At 39.2% G+C, this 18,647-nt stretch overlaps 1 protein-coding gene across 1 annotated transcript; it reads left to right on the plus strand.

Annotated features, from left to right (window-relative positions):
* The first annotated feature begins 6,492 nt into the window (after window positions 1-6,492).
* Window positions 6,493-18,335, plus strand: LOC104883026 (nuclear-pore anchor). The gene is made up of 5 exons (XM_010667465.4): window positions 6,493-7,057; window positions 7,649-8,531; window positions 9,435-11,893; window positions 12,041-14,803; window positions 17,801-18,335. Exons 1-4 carry the CDS (start codon window positions 6,746-6,748, stop codon window positions 14,768-14,770), a joined length of 6,384 nt encoding a protein of 2,127 aa, XP_010665767.2. The 5' UTR covers window positions 6,493-6,745; the 3' UTR covers window positions 14,771-14,803; window positions 17,801-18,335.
* Window positions 18,336-18,647: the final 312 nt, after the last annotated feature.

Raw genomic sequence — 18,647 nt, forward strand, 5'->3', positions numbered from 1 at the left:
ACTGAAGAGCCTTATGGTCGTCAGTCAACCACATCTAAAGTACATCAACCAAGCATAGCACTTGATAATGCTAGAAGAGTTGGTGTGGGACCTCCAAAGAGGTATGGGTTTGAGGACATGGTTGCCTATGCACTACAGGTTGCTGAGGAGGTGGAGGTGGAAAACCATGAGCCATCCACCTATAAAGAAGTTGTTTCTGGAAGTGAGTCTGCTTAATGGCTTGCTGCAATGGGAGATGAGATGGAGTCTTTGGATAAGAATCAGACTTGGGAGCTAGTCAAACGCCCTAAGGAGAGGAAGATTGTCACATGCAAATGGGTCTTCAAGAAGAAGGGTCTTCACCCTCTTAGGGGGTCAAGTATAAAGCTCGGGTTGTTACAAGAGGGTTCACACAAAGGGAAGGAGTTGATTATCACGAGATTTTCTCACCAGTAGTCAAGCATACTTCCATCAGGGTGCTACTAGCAATAGTTGCACATCAGGATCTTGAACTTGAGCAACTAGATCTGAAAACAGCTTTCCTACATGGGGAGTTGGAAGAGGAGATTTATATGACTCAACCAGATGGGTTCCAAGTTCCTGGAAAAGAAGACTATGTTTGCAGGTTGCAGAAGTCTTTGTATGGACTAGAGCAGTCTCCTAGGCAGTGGTATAAGCGGTTTGACAGCTATATGATTGAGTTAGGCTACAACAGGAGTCTGTATGATCATTGTTGTGTATATCACAACAAGCTGAATGATGAGTCATTTATTTATCTGGTCTTGTATGTAGATGATATGCTCATAGCTGCAAAGACCAAGTCTGATATTCAGAGGTTAAAGGGTTTTCTCAGTGCTGAGTTTGAGATGAAGGACTTGGGTGCCGCAAAAAATATTTTGGGGATGGAGATCTATAGGGAAAGAGGTCAGAAGAAACTTTTCTTGTCATAGAAAGGTTATAGTCAAAAGATTTTTATCAAGGTTTGGCATGACCAGTGGCGGATCTTAACTAACTATTTAACAGGGGCCAAGTTGACAAAAATAAAAGTTTTAATGTAAAATTTTAAATGATGAATAAAAACACTAATACACACCAATATATTAATATACTATTATTAATGGCTACAAAGAGCTTGTAGCTAAAGTAATAAATCAAAATCCCAAAGGTGCAATTTTTAAGAAATTGTTTCGATTTATTTGTTTGACCATTATGAAATGTTCAAGAAAATGATTAATTTTTTAAGAAATTGAAGGTATAGTTCATTAGCAAGTAAATAAATTACCTCAGTTAAAAAAAACTAAATAAATTACCAAATTACTTTTTTAAGTCACAAAAAAAGAGATAAACTTATATTTTATGATAGTTAGGAATGAGTTTGAGGAAATAAGAAGTATTATTATAGTTAAATAAAAAAGAAAGTTTTTTCGAGAAGAAAAATATTAAACGATAGTACAATCAATGGAAGTTCATTTTCTAAATTAGGCAAATTGATATAAGTCAAAGATAAATGGGAAGAAGAAAGAAGTAAAAAAAAGAAAGAAGGAAAAGAAAAAAGAGAAGCATTCAAAATGAAGAAAAATAAAAAAGTCTAAATGTGTTGATGCAAGGTTTGAACTTGCAACCTCTAAGGCTCAAATTTCCTTTTACACCTTGCTTCAAGGCCACTGTGCCACAGTTTGTTTTGTACATATATTACAATTTACTTAATTTATCTTATATATTTATGGGGGGCCAAGCCCCCACCCGCCCCAACCAAAATCCGCCACTGGGCATGACAATAGCTAAGCTTATAAATACACCAAGTGCTTCCAATAATCATTTTTCTGTTGCTTTTGCACCCAAGCCTGCTGAGGAGAAGGAGTAAATGAGTTGAGTTCCTTATGCTAGTGCAGTAGGGAGCTTGTTGTATGCTATGGTTTGCACTAGGCCGGATCTTGCACTTGCAGTTAGTGTTGTTAGTAGGTTCATAGGTGACCCTGGTAAGGAGCACTAGTAGGCATTCAAGAGGATTTTTTGTTACCTTAGAGGTACATTTGATATTGGTCTTATTTATGGGAATGATACTCAGTGTTTAGTCACTGGTTATTCTGATTCTGATTATGCTGGAGATGTTGACAGTAGGAGGTCAATGAATGGTTATGTATTTACTATTGGTGGTTCCGTCGTTAGTTGGAAGGTAACTTTACAGGCTATAGTTACTTTGTCTACTACTGAAGCAGAGTACATGGCGTTGACAACAGCTACTAAAGAGGGTATATGGCTGAAAGTACTAGTTAGTGATCTTGGTTTACATCACGATCAGTCTATTATGTATTGTGACAGTCTGAGTGCAATATGCTTAGCCAAGGATCAAGTCCATCATGAGAGAACTAAGCATATTGATGTGAGATATCATTTCTTGAGGAGTGAGACTAGAATTAAGGTGAAGAAGGTAGGAATTGCTGATAATCCTGCTGATATGTTGACCAAGTCGGTTCCGCAGAGTAAGTTTCAACTTTGTTTAGTCTTACTCAATGTTCGTGATTGTTAGTTGCCCTCTTGGGGCAATTCTAGGGTCCTTAGGGACTAATATGGTCTGATTGTCTTTTGGGACAAGTCTGTTGTAAGGAGATTCTGGCCATTGTGATCAATGCATCTGTTTTCTGGCTTATTGTGAGAGGATTCAAGTCAAGGTGGAGATTTTTAAGAATAGTGCCTTGAATGGTGCCTTGAAGGTGTTTGGTAAAATGCGTGAAAAAGGGATCACATAGGCTTAATTTGAATGCACATATCTCTCGTTATATAATTGGTTTTGATGTGATTCAAATCGGAGGTGATAGCTTGTTCCAAGAGCTTTCCAACGATAGGTCAAATGCCCGATTCTGCTGAGAAACGAGAAAGTTATGACTATTTTACGGATTTCGCCCGACCAGGTCGGGCCGATGTCTCCCGGGTGATTTCAGTCGGGAGCGCAAGCTACTTTGGAAAAGCGAAATCCCGCCCGGTCGGACGGATTTTGCCCGGGCAGGTCGGGTGGTTCGACGTTTTGTCCAGAAAACGCGTTTTTGACGCGGGAGTATAAATAGGTCATCAACCTAATTGTTTTATACGATAAATTAAGCCTAATTCTCTCTATAATATGGTTTTCCTCACATAATAAAATATTCTTTCTCTTTGCCCGTGGACGTAGCCAAATTGGTGAACCATATAAATCTGTTGTCTGATTTTCATTGTTTTGCATTCATTATTTGTTTCTTTCTCACGTTTGTCATAACAGTTGTCTTCTTCAACAAGCCAAAAAAGCATCAAGAACCAAGATAAAGATATAATGGGCATAAGAGGACACCTTGTCAAAGTACGCATGAAGAAATAACAACTCGACAGGCTTCCTAAACATCATATCGAGTATAAAAGAGAATGTCTTATAAATATAAAGCAACGTCCGGGGAAAAATCAATCTTCAAAAGTTAAATATTTCTTTTGGAAGGAGATTTTAAGACAGGGTGTGTCTTGGGATGGAATTGGTGTTTATGAATTTGTGTGAAGGTAAACAAAAAGGCGATTTATGTTATTGTGAGCAATAATGTGTAGAAAAAAATTCAAGGGTGAAAGAAGATTATTGTCAAGCTAGAATGGATCAAGAGCAGTTGTTCCATTTTCTCATACAAGTAATTCTCACTAACCTGATGATTGCGTATAGATTTCTAATAGGTATTATTGAAAATCTTCAATCGATAATGACACTTTTTAGTGAGGGTTGTGTTATTTGTGACTTGAAATCTTGTATGACTCTGAATGCACATATCTCTCAATCTATAAATGGTTTTGATGTCATTCAAATCGGAGGTGATAGGTTGTTCTAATAGATTTCCAACGACAGGTCATATGCCTAATTCCGCTGAGAAACGAGAAAGTTATGGTTATTTTACGAATAATAGACGAAACTAAAATTTCGTCCCATGCCCAACCAGGCAGCAACCAGGCGATGTGTTTTTACAGGTTTATATATTGTTATTGACCCTAAATTTTTATGCGGTCATGAGAGTTTTACTAGGAGATTTTTCTAGGATTTTATTAGGGTTTTCTTATATTATAAAAGAATCCTCTTGGTGTTCATTATTGATACATAACTTTTAACCTCTAGTATTCTTAGGACTCCTTGTATTATTCTCTTTGTTTTTCACTATCATAGTGAAAAAACTTGAATCCCCTGTATTTTGACCGAACCACGTAAATTCTTGTGTTCTCTTATTTGAGAATCTTTATAGTAAACCTGAATATACCATGCTCATGGTACACCCAAGGTTATTTTCGCTAAATGAGCAAAATGGGCAAATGAGCAAATAAGCAAATTAAGCAAATGATCAAATGAGCAAATGAGTAAAATGAGCAGATGAGCAAGTATTTCTACTCATTTAAGAAAATGAGCAAACTTGGTGCAAATGAGCAGTTAGGAAAACGAACTAATTACAGGTGAGCAAAAAAGAAAATGAAGAAAGAGATGAAATGAATAGAAAAAAAAACTAGAGCAAGTTTAAGAGTTGACTAAGCAGCAATAATCATCCAACACAAATTATGTAGATGAGCACATAATCTTCAATCATTCTAAATAAGCATAGATGCTTGACTCACTTGAACATTAGAATTCAAAATTATTGCAAAATACATTTGCTCATTCCTACAATGATAACTCAAAATCAGCACCCATAATTTTGTTCATGTTCTAATCATATTAAACAACCAAAAACATCTGGTTTATGCAATACAAATAATTGAGGGAAAATGAGAAAAACAACAACAACAAAACAAATGAGCAAAAACATAATCAGATCTGGGTCGTGGGTCTTCATCATCGTCGTGGATGGGTTGTGGGTCTCTTCAGTCGCCTCATCATCATCATCTCGAGTCCGCGTCATCATCATCATCTCGAGTCCGCGTCATCATCATCTCATCATTCATCTCGCGAATTTCAGATCTCCATTGTTGTGTTTGGAAGGAGGAGAGAGAGAAGAATTGAAAATCAGATTTTTCTGGTGAGCAAAAATTGAGAAAAATGAGCAAAAAAGAAGAATTGGATTCAGATTTTTGCTTTTTGTCATTTATTGCCCCGAAATTACTAGCGTACAATTAATTACAAAAATGCCCCCGGGTGTACCATGAGCATGGTACACCCGGGTATACCATGAGTGGACTCCTCTTATTTATCTTCTTTATTGCTTTTTTCGTTTATACTATTTAATTGATTTGTTCCGCATTAATCAAATACTACAACACCCTTTCCTAATGGGTTGAATGATTAAGCTACGTAAAATTTAGTGGAAGAGGTGTGATATGATTTTCGTGGCTGTTTTTCGAACTTTTTGTGGTTTTGTTAATGTTGAACGAATTAGCTATGAAACTGGGGGATATTAATCTTATGTCACAGTTAAGAGTATGGTCAAACAAGTCTCGATTGTTTGATTTAGGTTTACTACTCGGAAACCTAGAGTCAGCTTGCGCTCAACTTATGCAAATCATGCACTTTCTTTTTCTCAACATAAACTCTACCTCTTTAGGAGGCTAGGCACCCTTTATTTATAATAGAAGAAACAAGAAAACCTTGCTCTCCAAGACTACTACAAACCACGGTCAAGCGATAGCAATTTTAGGAAAGTTTCCTTTTAATCCAAGCTTAGAATCTAGCTATAACTTTAAGGAAACACTAGCTTAGGCAAAAATGTGCAAATCTTTCCTTAAATATAATAACCCACACGACAGCAAGGACACACCCTCGCACGCTTCACACATCTCATGCTTTAAGGGTACTTTCCTAAATACAACTTTTGACAACTAAGACTCACAAGAACCGAAACAAGCTAGGAATTTCGGACCTTATTGCAACTAGCATACTAAAACAACTCAACTACTTTAACTAACATAACAATTAAGACATCTTTTTGGTTACACGTAAAACCTTCACTTTAAGAGTAAAGTAAAACCATGCAACAACCTAAGAAAGCCAATTAAACATAGAAATGATGCTTGATCTCACATCAAGGTGGGGTTACCTTTATAAAATCAAATGTTTTCGATTTATGAGTTTCTGAAATACTATAGTGTTGAATGAAGCAACCCTCAAGAAGCAAGTTTGACACATTAATCATAAGACTCTTCCTCTTAAATTTATCATTGCATGAGAAATACTCTCATATAGTTGTAACTTGGACACATTTTTAGAGTTTCTCTTTCTAGACACTCTTGACAAACATCTAGAGGTTGAAGACTCTTGTCCTAGATGTATCACATGTAGAGTTGGTGATAAAACAATTATCATATAGGAGGACTCAAAATTATAGTGAGAGGATTGTAATTTCATATTTAGTGAAAAACGTGAAATCAATAACTTAAATATAATTCTCGTACTATAGCTTTATAATTAACTCTATCACAAAAATTACGACTAAATTTACCATATATAAGTACACACATGATCGTATACTTAACCCAACTCGACCTGAGTAGACCGGATCACCACACCACCATATTTGCTTAGGAGAGTAAAGATCTTCCAAGCACTGCGCTCTCTTAAAATAACACAAATAAAATCATCTTTCAAAAATCTCCCCTTCCCAAACCCTCTCACTTATTCCCCCCGCTCTCTCTCTCCCCTCCATTTCCCACAAAACAAACGCCCTGCAAATGTTTGATCCTGGAGAAAACCCTGAACGCAATCTCTAACCGTCTTACCCTCAAACAACAACCTTCTCAAACCCTAATTTTCACATCACGCCCAAATTCCACAGCAATCATGCCGTTATTTCTCTCCGACGACGAATTCGAGCGCATCAAAATCTCCGGCGACGCTTCTGCGGTGGTGGAGAAGGCAGATTCCTACATTCGAGACCTTTTCTCCAATCTCGAAACCGTTAAAGCTGAAGCTGATGCCGCCGCCATTACTGCCGAGCAAACTTGCTCTCTTCTCGAACATAAGTACCTTTCTCTCTCCTCTGAGTTCGCCGCCCTTGAGTCTCGTTGCACTCAGCTTGATTCTAATCTTCAGCAACGAGTTTCGGAACTTGCGCAAGTTCAGTCTGATAAACACCAGCTTCATCTCAAATTCGTAAGTTAAATCATTCATTTCTTTTTGTAATTCTGATTGTTTATGTTTGAATGTTTGTGAGATTTGGTTTGTATTTGTTATTGAATCTAGTTGTTTTCTTTTGCGAAGTTGCTAAGCGTCTTTCATTAGGGTTTGGCAAATGGTTGTAGTTATAGCAAGTTTGAGAAATAGTAGTAGTAAACAGTATTTTAGTGGATATTGAAGCCATAATTTAGGGTTCTATAGTTCAAGAGCGCAGTGGATTTATATTCGAGTGCATATGTTGCTAATGCAGGGCGTGAATTGCAGACATCTTATGAGCAATTGATCTTTTTTTTTATTTTCTGGCAGCGCAAATATGATTATGTTCTGTTAAGTTATCAATGGCTAGGATTTGGATTTTACTTGTACTGAGGATATTTTTATGTTTTCCCGCTTGGATGTATCTCGAAATGGTAACTAGCTACTGAAGGATTCATTTGTAGTTGTACTTTTTGTTTCTTAATATTTTTGTACAGAGAAGGGTTGCTTTGGATTTTATTATGTTATGAGCAGTTGCCATTGGTTGAGGACATTTTCTCATTTTGCTTGATTTTTGCATAATTGATTTAGATTGAAAAAGATGGGGAGATTGAAAGACTGTCAATGGAAGTGAAGGAGCTGAAAAATTCCAAAAGGCAAGTGGTGGAGTTGGTAGGGTTGAAGGATGCTGAGATCAGTGAGAAGAATGCTACAATCAAGAGCTACATTGACAAGATCACCGGATCGGCAGATCGTGTTGCTCAGAGGGAAGCTAGGCTGAGTGAGCTTGAGGCAGAGTTGGTGCGATGTAGGGCTAATTCTGACAAACTGTTGCAGGAGAAAGAGCTTATTCAGAAGCATAACATTTGGCTCAATGATGAATTAACCGCGAAAGTTGAAAGTCTGCTGCAGCAGCGTGGGAGAAGTGCAGAAATGGAGGCTGAATTTTCGATGAAATTGGCTGATATGGAGAAGCAGTACAACGAATGTTCTACTTCCTTGAGTAGGCACAAGGAAAGGGTGAGAGAGCTAGAATCGAAGTTGGAATCTTTGCATCGGGAGTTATGTTCAGCCAGAGATGACGCTTCTGCTTCTGAACAACGATATTCAGCAGAAGTCTCAACAGTTTCTAGACTTGCTGATCTGTACAAGGAGAGTTCTGAGGAGTGGTCCAAAAAGGCCGGGGATTTGGAGGGCGTGATCAAGGCTTTAGAAACTCATTTAAGTCAAGTGGAAAGTGATTACAAAGACAAGCTTGAGAAGGAAAATGTTGCTAGGAAGGAGGCAGAAAAGGTGTCTGCAGAGTTGAAGGAGAAACTTGAAAAATGTGAGGCTGAACTGGAGTCAAGTAGGAGAGCCAATGAGATGGATATTCTTCCATTGAGCAGTTTTACCACCGAATCCTTTATGTATAATGCTAACACAAACGATAATGCTGGAGATAATCTTGCAATTGTACCTCATGTCCCAGCAGGTATCACTCCGTCATTTTCTTATGTTTCATATTGAGATAAATTTGTCTACTAGTCTATCTGCAATTTACTCATTTGATCCAATTCTGGGTCCCTAGTGTGCTGAAAGATTTTGGAAAAGTAAGTACTTAACTTATTTTGTTGCAAAAGTGACCTGGAGCCTATGTTGAAGATATTGCATATAGCTGTTGATTCATGAAGATTTGGGTGTACAACTGTGGGAGTATAAGACCATGACACTATGCCGGTGATTTTGGAAGGAGCAACCTTATCTTAAATTTTTAGAGAAGACGAATTTTGTTTTCACACAGTTCATCTAAGTTGCACTCGTTTCAGTTTATGTGTATACGATCTATTATTAATACTATCATGTAATATGGTATCTGCTTTGAGCCAGAAAGGACTCCACTTTTCTTTATTCCGTGCCCACCCTATCATATTTTGTTCCACATATGAGAACTGTGTTCATCTTAGTTTTTTAAAAGCGCTAGGCGAGTATAGGCGCATTGCAGAACACAGCTGACAAGGGAGGCGAAAGAGAGTTGTCGCAAGGCGCACACTTCCTGCAGCCTTATGAGAGGCGCAAGGCGCATGGCCTGGCCACTCATGGTAAAGACACACAAGATTGATAGATCTGCATACAGTTTGGTTTTTGGTTATTGTCTCCAGTAGCTTCTTAGATAATCTTTTCTGAAGTGATGTGTAGTGAGGACGCTGACATATTATCCAAATTTGAAGTGCTATGACAGTTGTCATTCTTGATTTATTGTTTTTGCATCGGCGATTCTATCTGATTATGTTAATTGTGCATTTCTTGGTGAAGAATTGTCATTCCTCATACTCAGTCTGTTTCATTATGTTGTAGAGTATCCTACATACTGACTGGAATGTTGTTTGCTTAACAGGTATCTCAGGAACAGCACTTGCAGCATCTCTGCTCCGAGAAGGCTGGAGTTTAGCCAAAATGTATGCCAGGTATCAGGAAGCTGCAGATGCATTGCGGCATGAGCAGCTGGGAAGAAAGCAAACACAAGCAATTCTGGAGAGAGTTCTTCTTGAAATAGAGGAAAAGGCTTCTGTTATCTTGGATGAACGAGAAGAACATGAAAGGATGGCTGAAGCTTATGCTTTCATGAATCAGAAGTTGCAACAATCTCTCTCTGAGCAAGCTAATATAGAGAAACTTATCCGCGAACTGAAGGCAGACTTGAAGAAGCGTGAACGTGAGAATAATTATGCCCAAAAGGAGATCAAGGATCTTCAGACTCAGGTTGCCCTCCTTTTAAAAGAATGCCGTGATGTTCAATTGCGTTGTGGACTTAAAAGCCATGATTATATGGGGGAAGATATTGCTGTACCTTTGTCTGAAAGTGATGATGAATCTGGCACTCAGAAGGTTATTTCCGAGAACCTGCTCTCTATCAAGGATATAAAAGGATTGGTTGAGCAAAATGCTAAGCTTCGCAGTTTAGTACGAAGCTTTTCTGATGATATTGAGAATAAGGAACATCAGCTAAAGGAACAATATGAGGAGGAGCTCCAGAAGCACAAGGAGGAGGCTGCCTCAAGAGTTTATGCAGTCCTACAAAGAGCTGAAGAGCAAGGACAAATGATTGAGTCATTGCACTCATCTGTGGCTATGTACAGGAGATTGTACGAGGAGGAACATAGAATGCGCTCTTCCCAATCTCAGTCGACTGAGGCGCTTCCAACAGATGGTAGGAAAGACTTCATGCTGCTTCTAGAAGGCTCCCAGGAAGCCACTAAGAAGGTTCAAGAGCAGACCAGCGAACGTGTGAGATGCCTTGAAGATGAGTTAGCTAGCCGCAAAGCTGAGATCATATCCTTACGTTCTGAGAGAGATAAGTTTGCCTTGGAAGCCAATTTTGCCCAAGAGAAACTTGAGAGGTTTATGAAAGAATATGATCATCAAAGGGAGGAAATGAATGGAGTCTTAGCACGGAATATTGAGTTCTCTCAGCTCATAGTTGACTACCAGAAGAAGCTGCGGGCAAACGCTGAATCTGTGAACGCAGCCGAGGAACTCTCACGAAAGTTGAACATGGAGAGCTCTATTCTGAAACGTGAAAAGGATTTGCTTGTGAATTCTGAGAAAAGAGCTCATGCTGAAGTTCAAGATTTGTCTCAGAGGGTGTATCGGCTCCAAGCTACTTTGGATACCATACAAAGCACAGAGCAAGCTCGGGAGGAAACCAGAGCTGAAGAGAGGAAGAAGCAGGAAGAGTACATAAAGCAGATTGAAAGAGAATGGGCTGAGGCCAAGGAGGAGCTTCAGGAAGAAAGGAACAACGTCCGAACTCTTTCACTTGACCGTGAGCACACTATAAAAGATGCCATGAGACAAGTTGAAAATATGGGTAAAGAATTAGCAGCAGCATTGCAGGCGGTTACAGCTGCTGAGGCCAGGGCTGCTGTGTCTGAGGCAAGATATGCTGATCTTGAAAGGACCATGAAATCTCCGGAAGGTAAGGCTGCTGAGCAGGATGGTGGGGTTAAACCATCTTCAGCAGGCGACATTTTAGGGGATGCAAAGGAAGAGATCGAACGCTTGAAAGCAGAAGCTCAAGCCAGTAAAGATCACATGCTTCAGTATAAGAGCATTGCAGAAGTGAATGAAGCTGCTTTAAAGCAGATGGAGAGTGCTCATGACAATTTTAAGAATGAAGCCGAACAGATGAAGAAGACCCTTGAAGCAGAGATCCAGTCGCTCAGAGACCGGGTTCATGAACTTGATAAGGAATCTAGTTTGAAGATCGAAGAAGCTGCTTCTGCAGCTGCCCAGAAAGATGAAGCTCTTGCATCCGCTTTCACAGAGATTAACAGGTTGAAGGAAGAAACCTCAAATAAAATATCTCAGCTTGGGGCTTTGGAGGTTCAGGTTACTGTTTTGAAAGATGATTTGGAGAGGGAGCACCAACGAGCAGTTGCATCTCAAGGCAATTATGAAAGACAGGTTATTTTGCAATCTGAAACTATCCAGGAGCTTACAAAGACATCACAAGCTTTGGCTTCACTTCAGGAGGAAGCATCTGAACTACGAAAAACAGTTGCTGCTTACCAATCTGAAAATTGTGAGCTCAAGGCTAAGTGGGATGTGGAGAAGTTGGAGATGGAGAAGTCACAGTCTGAAGTTGCGAAGAAGTATGATGAAGTTAATGAACAAAATAAAATTCTGCATTGTCAACTTGAAGCAATGCACATGAAATTGGCTGGAAAAGATGGTGATGTATCTTTTCCAGGTACAAGTGCCGACTCTCAAAGTGATGCTGGCTTGCAGAGTGTGGTTAGCTATCTCCGGCGCTCTAAGGAAATTGCAGAAACTGAGATCTCATTGTTGAAACAGGTTTGCCTGTGACAAATTCTCATCAACCTCTTGTTCAGTTGTTAAAATTCTTGATTGATTTTTTTTGCATCATCAACTCTTGTTTTAAGCATATAGTGGCTAGTCATTTTCATTTCTGAACAATTTATGATTTTCTGGTGGAAATAGGAGAAACTTCGTCTGCAGTCCCAGCTTGAGAGAGCTCTGAAGTCATCTGAGGAAGCAGATGCATCACTTAGTGCAGAGCGTGCAAATTCAAGAAACAAGATGTTCACAGACGATGAGTTTAAGGCCTTGAAACTTCAGGTGAGTGAAATGAACTTGCTGCGGGAGAGCAATATGCAACTTAGAGAGGAGAACAAGTATAACTTTGAGGAGTGCCAGAAAATGCGTGAAGTTGTGCAAAATGCTAAAGTTGAGGCTGAGAATATGCAGAACCTTCTTAGAGAGAGAGAGCTTGAATCTGAAGCCCTCAGGAAAGAGATTGAACTGCAGAGGAATGAGAAGGAGTGTTTGGAGAGGAGAGTTTCCGATTTGGTTGAAAGATCCAAAAACATTGATCTAGAGGACTATAATCGGTTAAGAAGTGAGGTGGAGCAGCTACAGGTCAGTCTTAGGGAAAAGAATGTTGTGATTGAGGAAATGAGAAAGCATGTTTCTCAGAAGGAAGAAGCAGCAGCAAAATTAGAGCAAGATCTTTCACGGAGCAAATTGGAATTGACTGAAAGGGAAAACCGCCTTTCTCAAGTCGAGGCTAGTTTGAAATCAGATACTGATAGGCAAAAGAAGATTGTTGCTCCATTTAAGAGAAAGATTGATATGCTTCTAAGGGAGAAGGAAGCACTTTCCAAAGAGAAAGAATCATTGTTGAAAGAGAAAGACTTGCTGCTGAAAGAGAAGGAGTCTCTAATAAAAGAAAGGGAATCATTGGCAAAAGAAAAGGATTCCCTTACAAAAGAGAAGGAATTGCTATTCAAGGAGAAGGAAGAACTTAGTAAAGAGAAGCAAGCTGTCTTCAAACAGTTGGAAGATCTCCGTCAGGATAAAAAATCCACAGGGGATACCCCTGTTGACCCAGCAATGAGGGAAAAGGAGAAGGAAAAAGATGCCAGGATACAGATCTTGGAGAATACTGTGGGAAGACTGAGAGAAGATAACAAGAAAGAAAAAGATAAGAGGGTGAACATTGAGAAAATCATTGCTGCAAAAGTTAAGAGTGTTGATCAGGAAAGAAAGAAGTTTGAAAATGAACATGTGAAGCATAAGGAGGCCTTGAGGAAGATTTCAGATGAGCTTGAGAAGCTTAAACATGCAAAGGACAGCCTTCCGGAGGGTACGTCTGCTGTTCAGCTTCTGTCTGGAGCTACCTTGGATGATCTGGCCTCAGCTTATGTGTTGGCTATTGAAAATTTTGAAAGAAAAGCCCATTCAGTCTTTAATGATGTCGGGAGCCAGGCTTCTGTGACGAACGCTTTAGCCACAGATGCAACTCCATCTGTGGTTGGTAGCTTGCAGGCATTGCCAGCTGAAGTTCCTAGTATGATATCCTCCATGGCTCCTGCAACTGTTCCACCCACAAAAGTCACTGAACAAACGGAGAAGAGAGTTCTTATGCCTAAATCATCTGTTGAAACACGAAAAACGGGGAGAAAGTTGGTTCGACGAATTTTTAAATCAGAAGAACCTCAACGTGATGTTGAAATGTCAGAGTCAGATGGCAAGAATGTAGGGAAGCTTAGCTTGGCTCAGGAAGTGGCAACACAGTCCACTGTCCCTGTGTCCAATGAACCTCCCATTCGGAAACGCCCTGCTTCTCCATCTCCATCTGAGCTGCAAGAGGAATCCGTTTTGCCTGGAGATTCTAATTCTGATTTGCCTGAACCTGCTCTTAAAAGGTCCAAAGGCTTAGATACGGTTCAAGAGGACGTTCAAGCATCATTTGCTGCTATGGAGAATGTTGAAACTGTTCCAACAGTTGAAGATTTACTGGATGCAGCTGCTGACTTGCCTCAAGGTTTGATTGAGGAAGCTTCTGATTTTGGAAAGGATGATTTTGAAACTTTTCAAGCACTGGGAAAGGAGTCTGGCGAGTCTTATAACACAGATGATGAAAAGCCAGCAGATAAACAGAGAGATAGTGACATGGTTGATGAAGAAAATGTTGGGAAGCCAATTGATGCCGATACAACGTTGGATGAAGTATCTAATTTGCAGGCTGAGCAAGATGCTCAGCAGCAAATGGCAGATGATACTGAAAGAGAAGAAGGGGAAATGCTCCCAGAAGGTTCAGATCTTGATGGTGGAGATGACACAGCTATCATGGAAAGTCAAGATGCATCTGAAGTTCATCTGGAGCATTCAACTGTGGCTTCAATTTCATCACCAGCTCCGAATGATGACGATCCTCTAGCTGCTGTCAATGTAGAGGTCAATGAAACAAATTCTCCTGAAATTCTAACTACTAATGAACAGAGTGAAGAAGGGGAACTTGCTGAAGATGTTGCTGAAGAATCAGATAAATCTACTGATGGCAATGATCAAGTTGTCGGAGATGCTGATCACACTAGTGAAGCTACCTCTGGTGTGGCTGAAGGAAATATGATTTCCATGGAATCTTCAGTTACCAGAGAAGATGGTTCCAATATGATGTCTGGTCAGGCAGCAACACAGCCTTCACATGTCAGAGCAAGCTCAACAACAATAAATTTATTGGAGAGAGCCAAGGAGCGTGCAGCAGCTAGGCTTGGTCGTTCCCCTGCTCCAGCTTCTACTTCCGGTTCTGCTTCTGCTCCTTCTACTGCTGGGAGAAGAGGGCGGGGAGTTGGGCCTACGACACGCAGTCGGGGTGCCCGAGGTACGCGTGGTGGGCGTAGGCAAATGTCTGGTGATCAGAGCTAAAGCTAAAGCAGATTAGTCTACTGTTGGCTGCTTGTAAGTTTTCTCATCCTTTCAGAGTTGATTTGTGTTTTAATTTAGGTTCTTTAGTACTGGATTTCAGATCTTGTTGACAGCTATTAGTTAGGTAGACTAATAGATTTCATGGAGGACGCATGAAACAGCCATGAAGCAACATTTATACAGGGTTGATTTAATTTCGAACAGCTAGTTTATTAGCTTAAAGTTTTCTATGTGTGAAGCACGGGCTTTACTTCCTCTTGTGCGTGGTTGATGCCTCTGGCATGCAAGAGCTACTTTAACTACTTTAGCTGTGGCTGCCAATATATGGTCTGTAAAGGGATATAAATATCGTGCTTGAGTGATGTTAATTGGTTTTATTTGGTCAAGTTCTATCATTTTCTCCCTGCATTATCCTGTTGCTGATATTTTGACTGCTTAGATTTTCGTGCTTTTCTTCTAATGTGCTGTCTGAAATGGAATAATCTGTAGTTTATTTATTTAATTTTTGTGGACTTCCCCTAATTAATACCTACTCAATAGAGATCTTTTTGTGACTTGCAACTTTCAAAAAAAAAAAAGATGTCGTAAATTACTACTCCCTCCATTTCCTTTAGTTCTTCCTACAGGGAATGTGGGGAGAAAACCAGTGCTACTCCGATACCTTCATTTACCTCAAAAACGGGGTATCGTGTCCGACACGGCACTTTACTTGGATACTTCATAAGCTAAAAACTTGACTTTTGCTAAAAAATAGCCGAGTCGGACACGTGGACAGCCGTATCCTAGTAGACACTCAATCCGTGTCTGCTTAACATAGAACTCCACTTTAAGCAATCTCTTTCTTACTTTTTGTAACTTCTCTCTGACTTTCTAGTATTACTCTCTTACTTTTTGGTACATCTCTCTTATTCTATGTTGTCCAAGTAGGGTAATAATCTGTCTTGGTGAGTAAAGGTCTTCATAACGAGCTTATCTGAATAAGCGGCTCTTTTTTCTTTCTCGAACGCACGACACTGTAAAAATATCCCCAGCCCTCCCCTGCCCGAAAGAGCGAGGGTGTCCTGCCTTGCAGTTCACCACCTGCATCTCTTAACCAAGAATTAAAAAAATTGGGGCCCTCTTCTAAAGAAGATGAAAATCATCCCAGGCTTAGAAAGAGTTGACCTTCTAAATTCTAAGAAAATGCCATTTCATATGGCTGACAAAATAGATGGGTAGTTGGGTGTTGATGCGCTCAACGAACAGAACTGCTGCTACCATTTTGGGTGATGCTGAAATGTATAGACAGAGTGGCCCTGAGTGACAACTGCTTGCCCGCGAAGGGATGAGGAATGAAAGGGAGAAGAAGATCGTCAACACAGTTTAGGGAAAGGGCTTTGATCAAGAGCCTTTCTTCAAGAACATTTTGCTTTATTGGTACCTCTTTCCCTATCTTGGAGGAGTGTGCTTTTTTCTGTAAAGAAGAATCCATTGGAAAGAGGTAGCAATGAGAATTGTAATTTCTCTATAGTACAATGGATTTTTTTTCCAAAAAGTCATCAGTTCACTTTTTTCTTTTTTTTAGAAAAAAGAACGTAAGAATGTAATGTTAGCATCACCTCCTATCCCAGGAGGGTGAAGGGGGGGCTTCCGGATGAAAACCATGAAATCTAAGGGTATCCCCATTGGGATAAGCCTCACGGAAAAGGCATCTATAGTAATAATGTGACAGTAATAGTATCAAGTATTGTGTTGTGTAATATTGTAATGCTATAGTAGTAGTAATTGTATTTAGTGAAAACTGACAATGATAGCGGTGATAGTATTATTGTTAAGAGAGTATAGTGGTGAGAGAGTAATATGACATTAACCTGTTTTTTTTCTCACAAATTCGGCATGCTATATATTTTCAATTTTTAGGTTAATGATGGAGGGAGTATTACATGTTGTCGTAATTCATTTTGTAAGGCATGATATGCAATGAGCCACACGAATATTTACGGCCCGTTTGGTAGTTGGTTATAAATGGTGGTAATGGGAATGAATTTGTGTGTAAATTTGTGAGAAATATCATTGTTCATTCCCATGGTAATGCTAATTTATCCTAAAGTGTCCACTTTCATTCTTGAATTTTCATTCCCATCCAATACCACCTTGTAGGTGGTAATAAGTGGTAATGACAATTGCTTCCCCTTGGAGACAAAAACACAAGTTTATAGGTGAGATTGCTTGCCCATGGAGAAAAAATACATCCCCATGGAGATTTTAGGCGTGCTTCCCTAATAAAATTACACTTAAAATTCATTCCCATTACCGCAATTTATTAACGACTACCAAATGGGCCGTTAGTGTCATTGTATCATGCATATAATAATTTTGTCTGTTATACAAGTTGTCCTAGTTAAAAATAAGAATATTTCTAGTATTGTCCTTCTCTTTCCGCTTGTCACCACTTAATTTCAATGTCTATGAAGAGAGTATGGTGTCGATTTGCCTTCTCTTTTCTGCATTTGAATGTGTGCACTATAACCTAAATGCCTTATATTATGAGATGTGGAAGAAGTTTTGATTTGATCTGAGAAATTCGTAAAACATTAGCTATATTGGCTGGTTGTGTGTTTTGCAATATAGTGTATCTGGCAGGTGTGTTCTATGTAGCTCCCAGTTTGTTATGGCAATTATAGAACAATGACGACCTAGATGAGTAGACCCTTAGAAAGTTTGTGCTTAACAGAATGTTCTGGGCTTGAATAAGTAACAATGATACAATGCATGCGCCCCTATGCAAGACTAGCCACATCCCACTCCTGTTTCTTCCTCCTCTGTACTCTGTAATACGTGTGCCTCTAATCATGTTTGTGAACCTCCTTTAGTGTATAGATGATTTTTTGAGTGGAGAAGTTGAGGGTCATGGAGATAGTGGTTTTAATTATATTTTCATGCCTTGTAAATTATGCTGAATGTTTGAAATAGCCACCTTGAAATTAGAGAGTTCATGTTTAGATATCTTGTTATTTTCTGTTTTCCTGAAAAATGTTTTTTTCTTGACAGATGCAAGCTAAAGGAGTTAATGTTATGAAAGAGTGCTGGAGAGGGAAAACTGTAAAGACGAATTTTACATTCCTGAAAGTAGCAAGCTCTATTGCCTCTCAGGACCCGTGATAGGAAGCTGTAGCCTGTACAGGGGTATTCAACGAAGATCCATGCGCGTTTGAACTTGATTCGTGGATCTCATTTTGTGTAGATGTAGTAAGTAGGTAACGAGGATCAGCTACAACTTACAGGAACATCATGAGCCTTTGTGTCCCAATTTCTCCCTGATCCAGCTATGCTTTAACAATATTGTTCACTTTAAGAATTGCTTTTGAGTGGCGAACCAAGCTTAGCATAAGTTTTGTTGCATGATACTGTTGAGTCTTACGAGAAACTTTGGAGAGGGACATAATTTGTGCTATGTTGATTAATTTTAAGGTAAAAGGTTTGGCTAATCAAATAGATTTTGAGGTTAGTAAATTTCAGTGTAAACAATGTTGGTTTATTATTTATTACATGGCTGGTATACAACTTCAATCCAAGATTACTGTTAGTATTGAAATTAGAAAGTGTAGTGAATCTGGATTTTTCTAAAAAATTTAGCACTTAGTTTCGGTTGATTTATTAGCTTTACGTTTTCATATATTTTGTCCCTTGTGCTAAATCAATTGTTTCACTTGCCCTATTATTTTCCTTTTGGATCAATGGGTTGCCCTCATACAAACTACTCTTAGAAATTATCCCTCTCCGTGATTGGAAAACTAAGTCTTGTGTCAGGATTATTTAAAAGAACTATTCTGGTTGGCCGAACGGTATATCTAACTTATTTTACGTAACTTTTGTTTATTATTTTATAATTATGTAT

This window comes from Beta vulgaris, chromosome 8, assembly GCF_026745355.1.
Source record: "Beta vulgaris subsp. vulgaris cultivar EL10 chromosome 8, EL10.2, whole genome shotgun sequence".
NCBI classification, from domain to species: Eukaryota; Viridiplantae; Streptophyta; class Magnoliopsida; order Caryophyllales; family Amaranthaceae; genus Beta; species Beta vulgaris.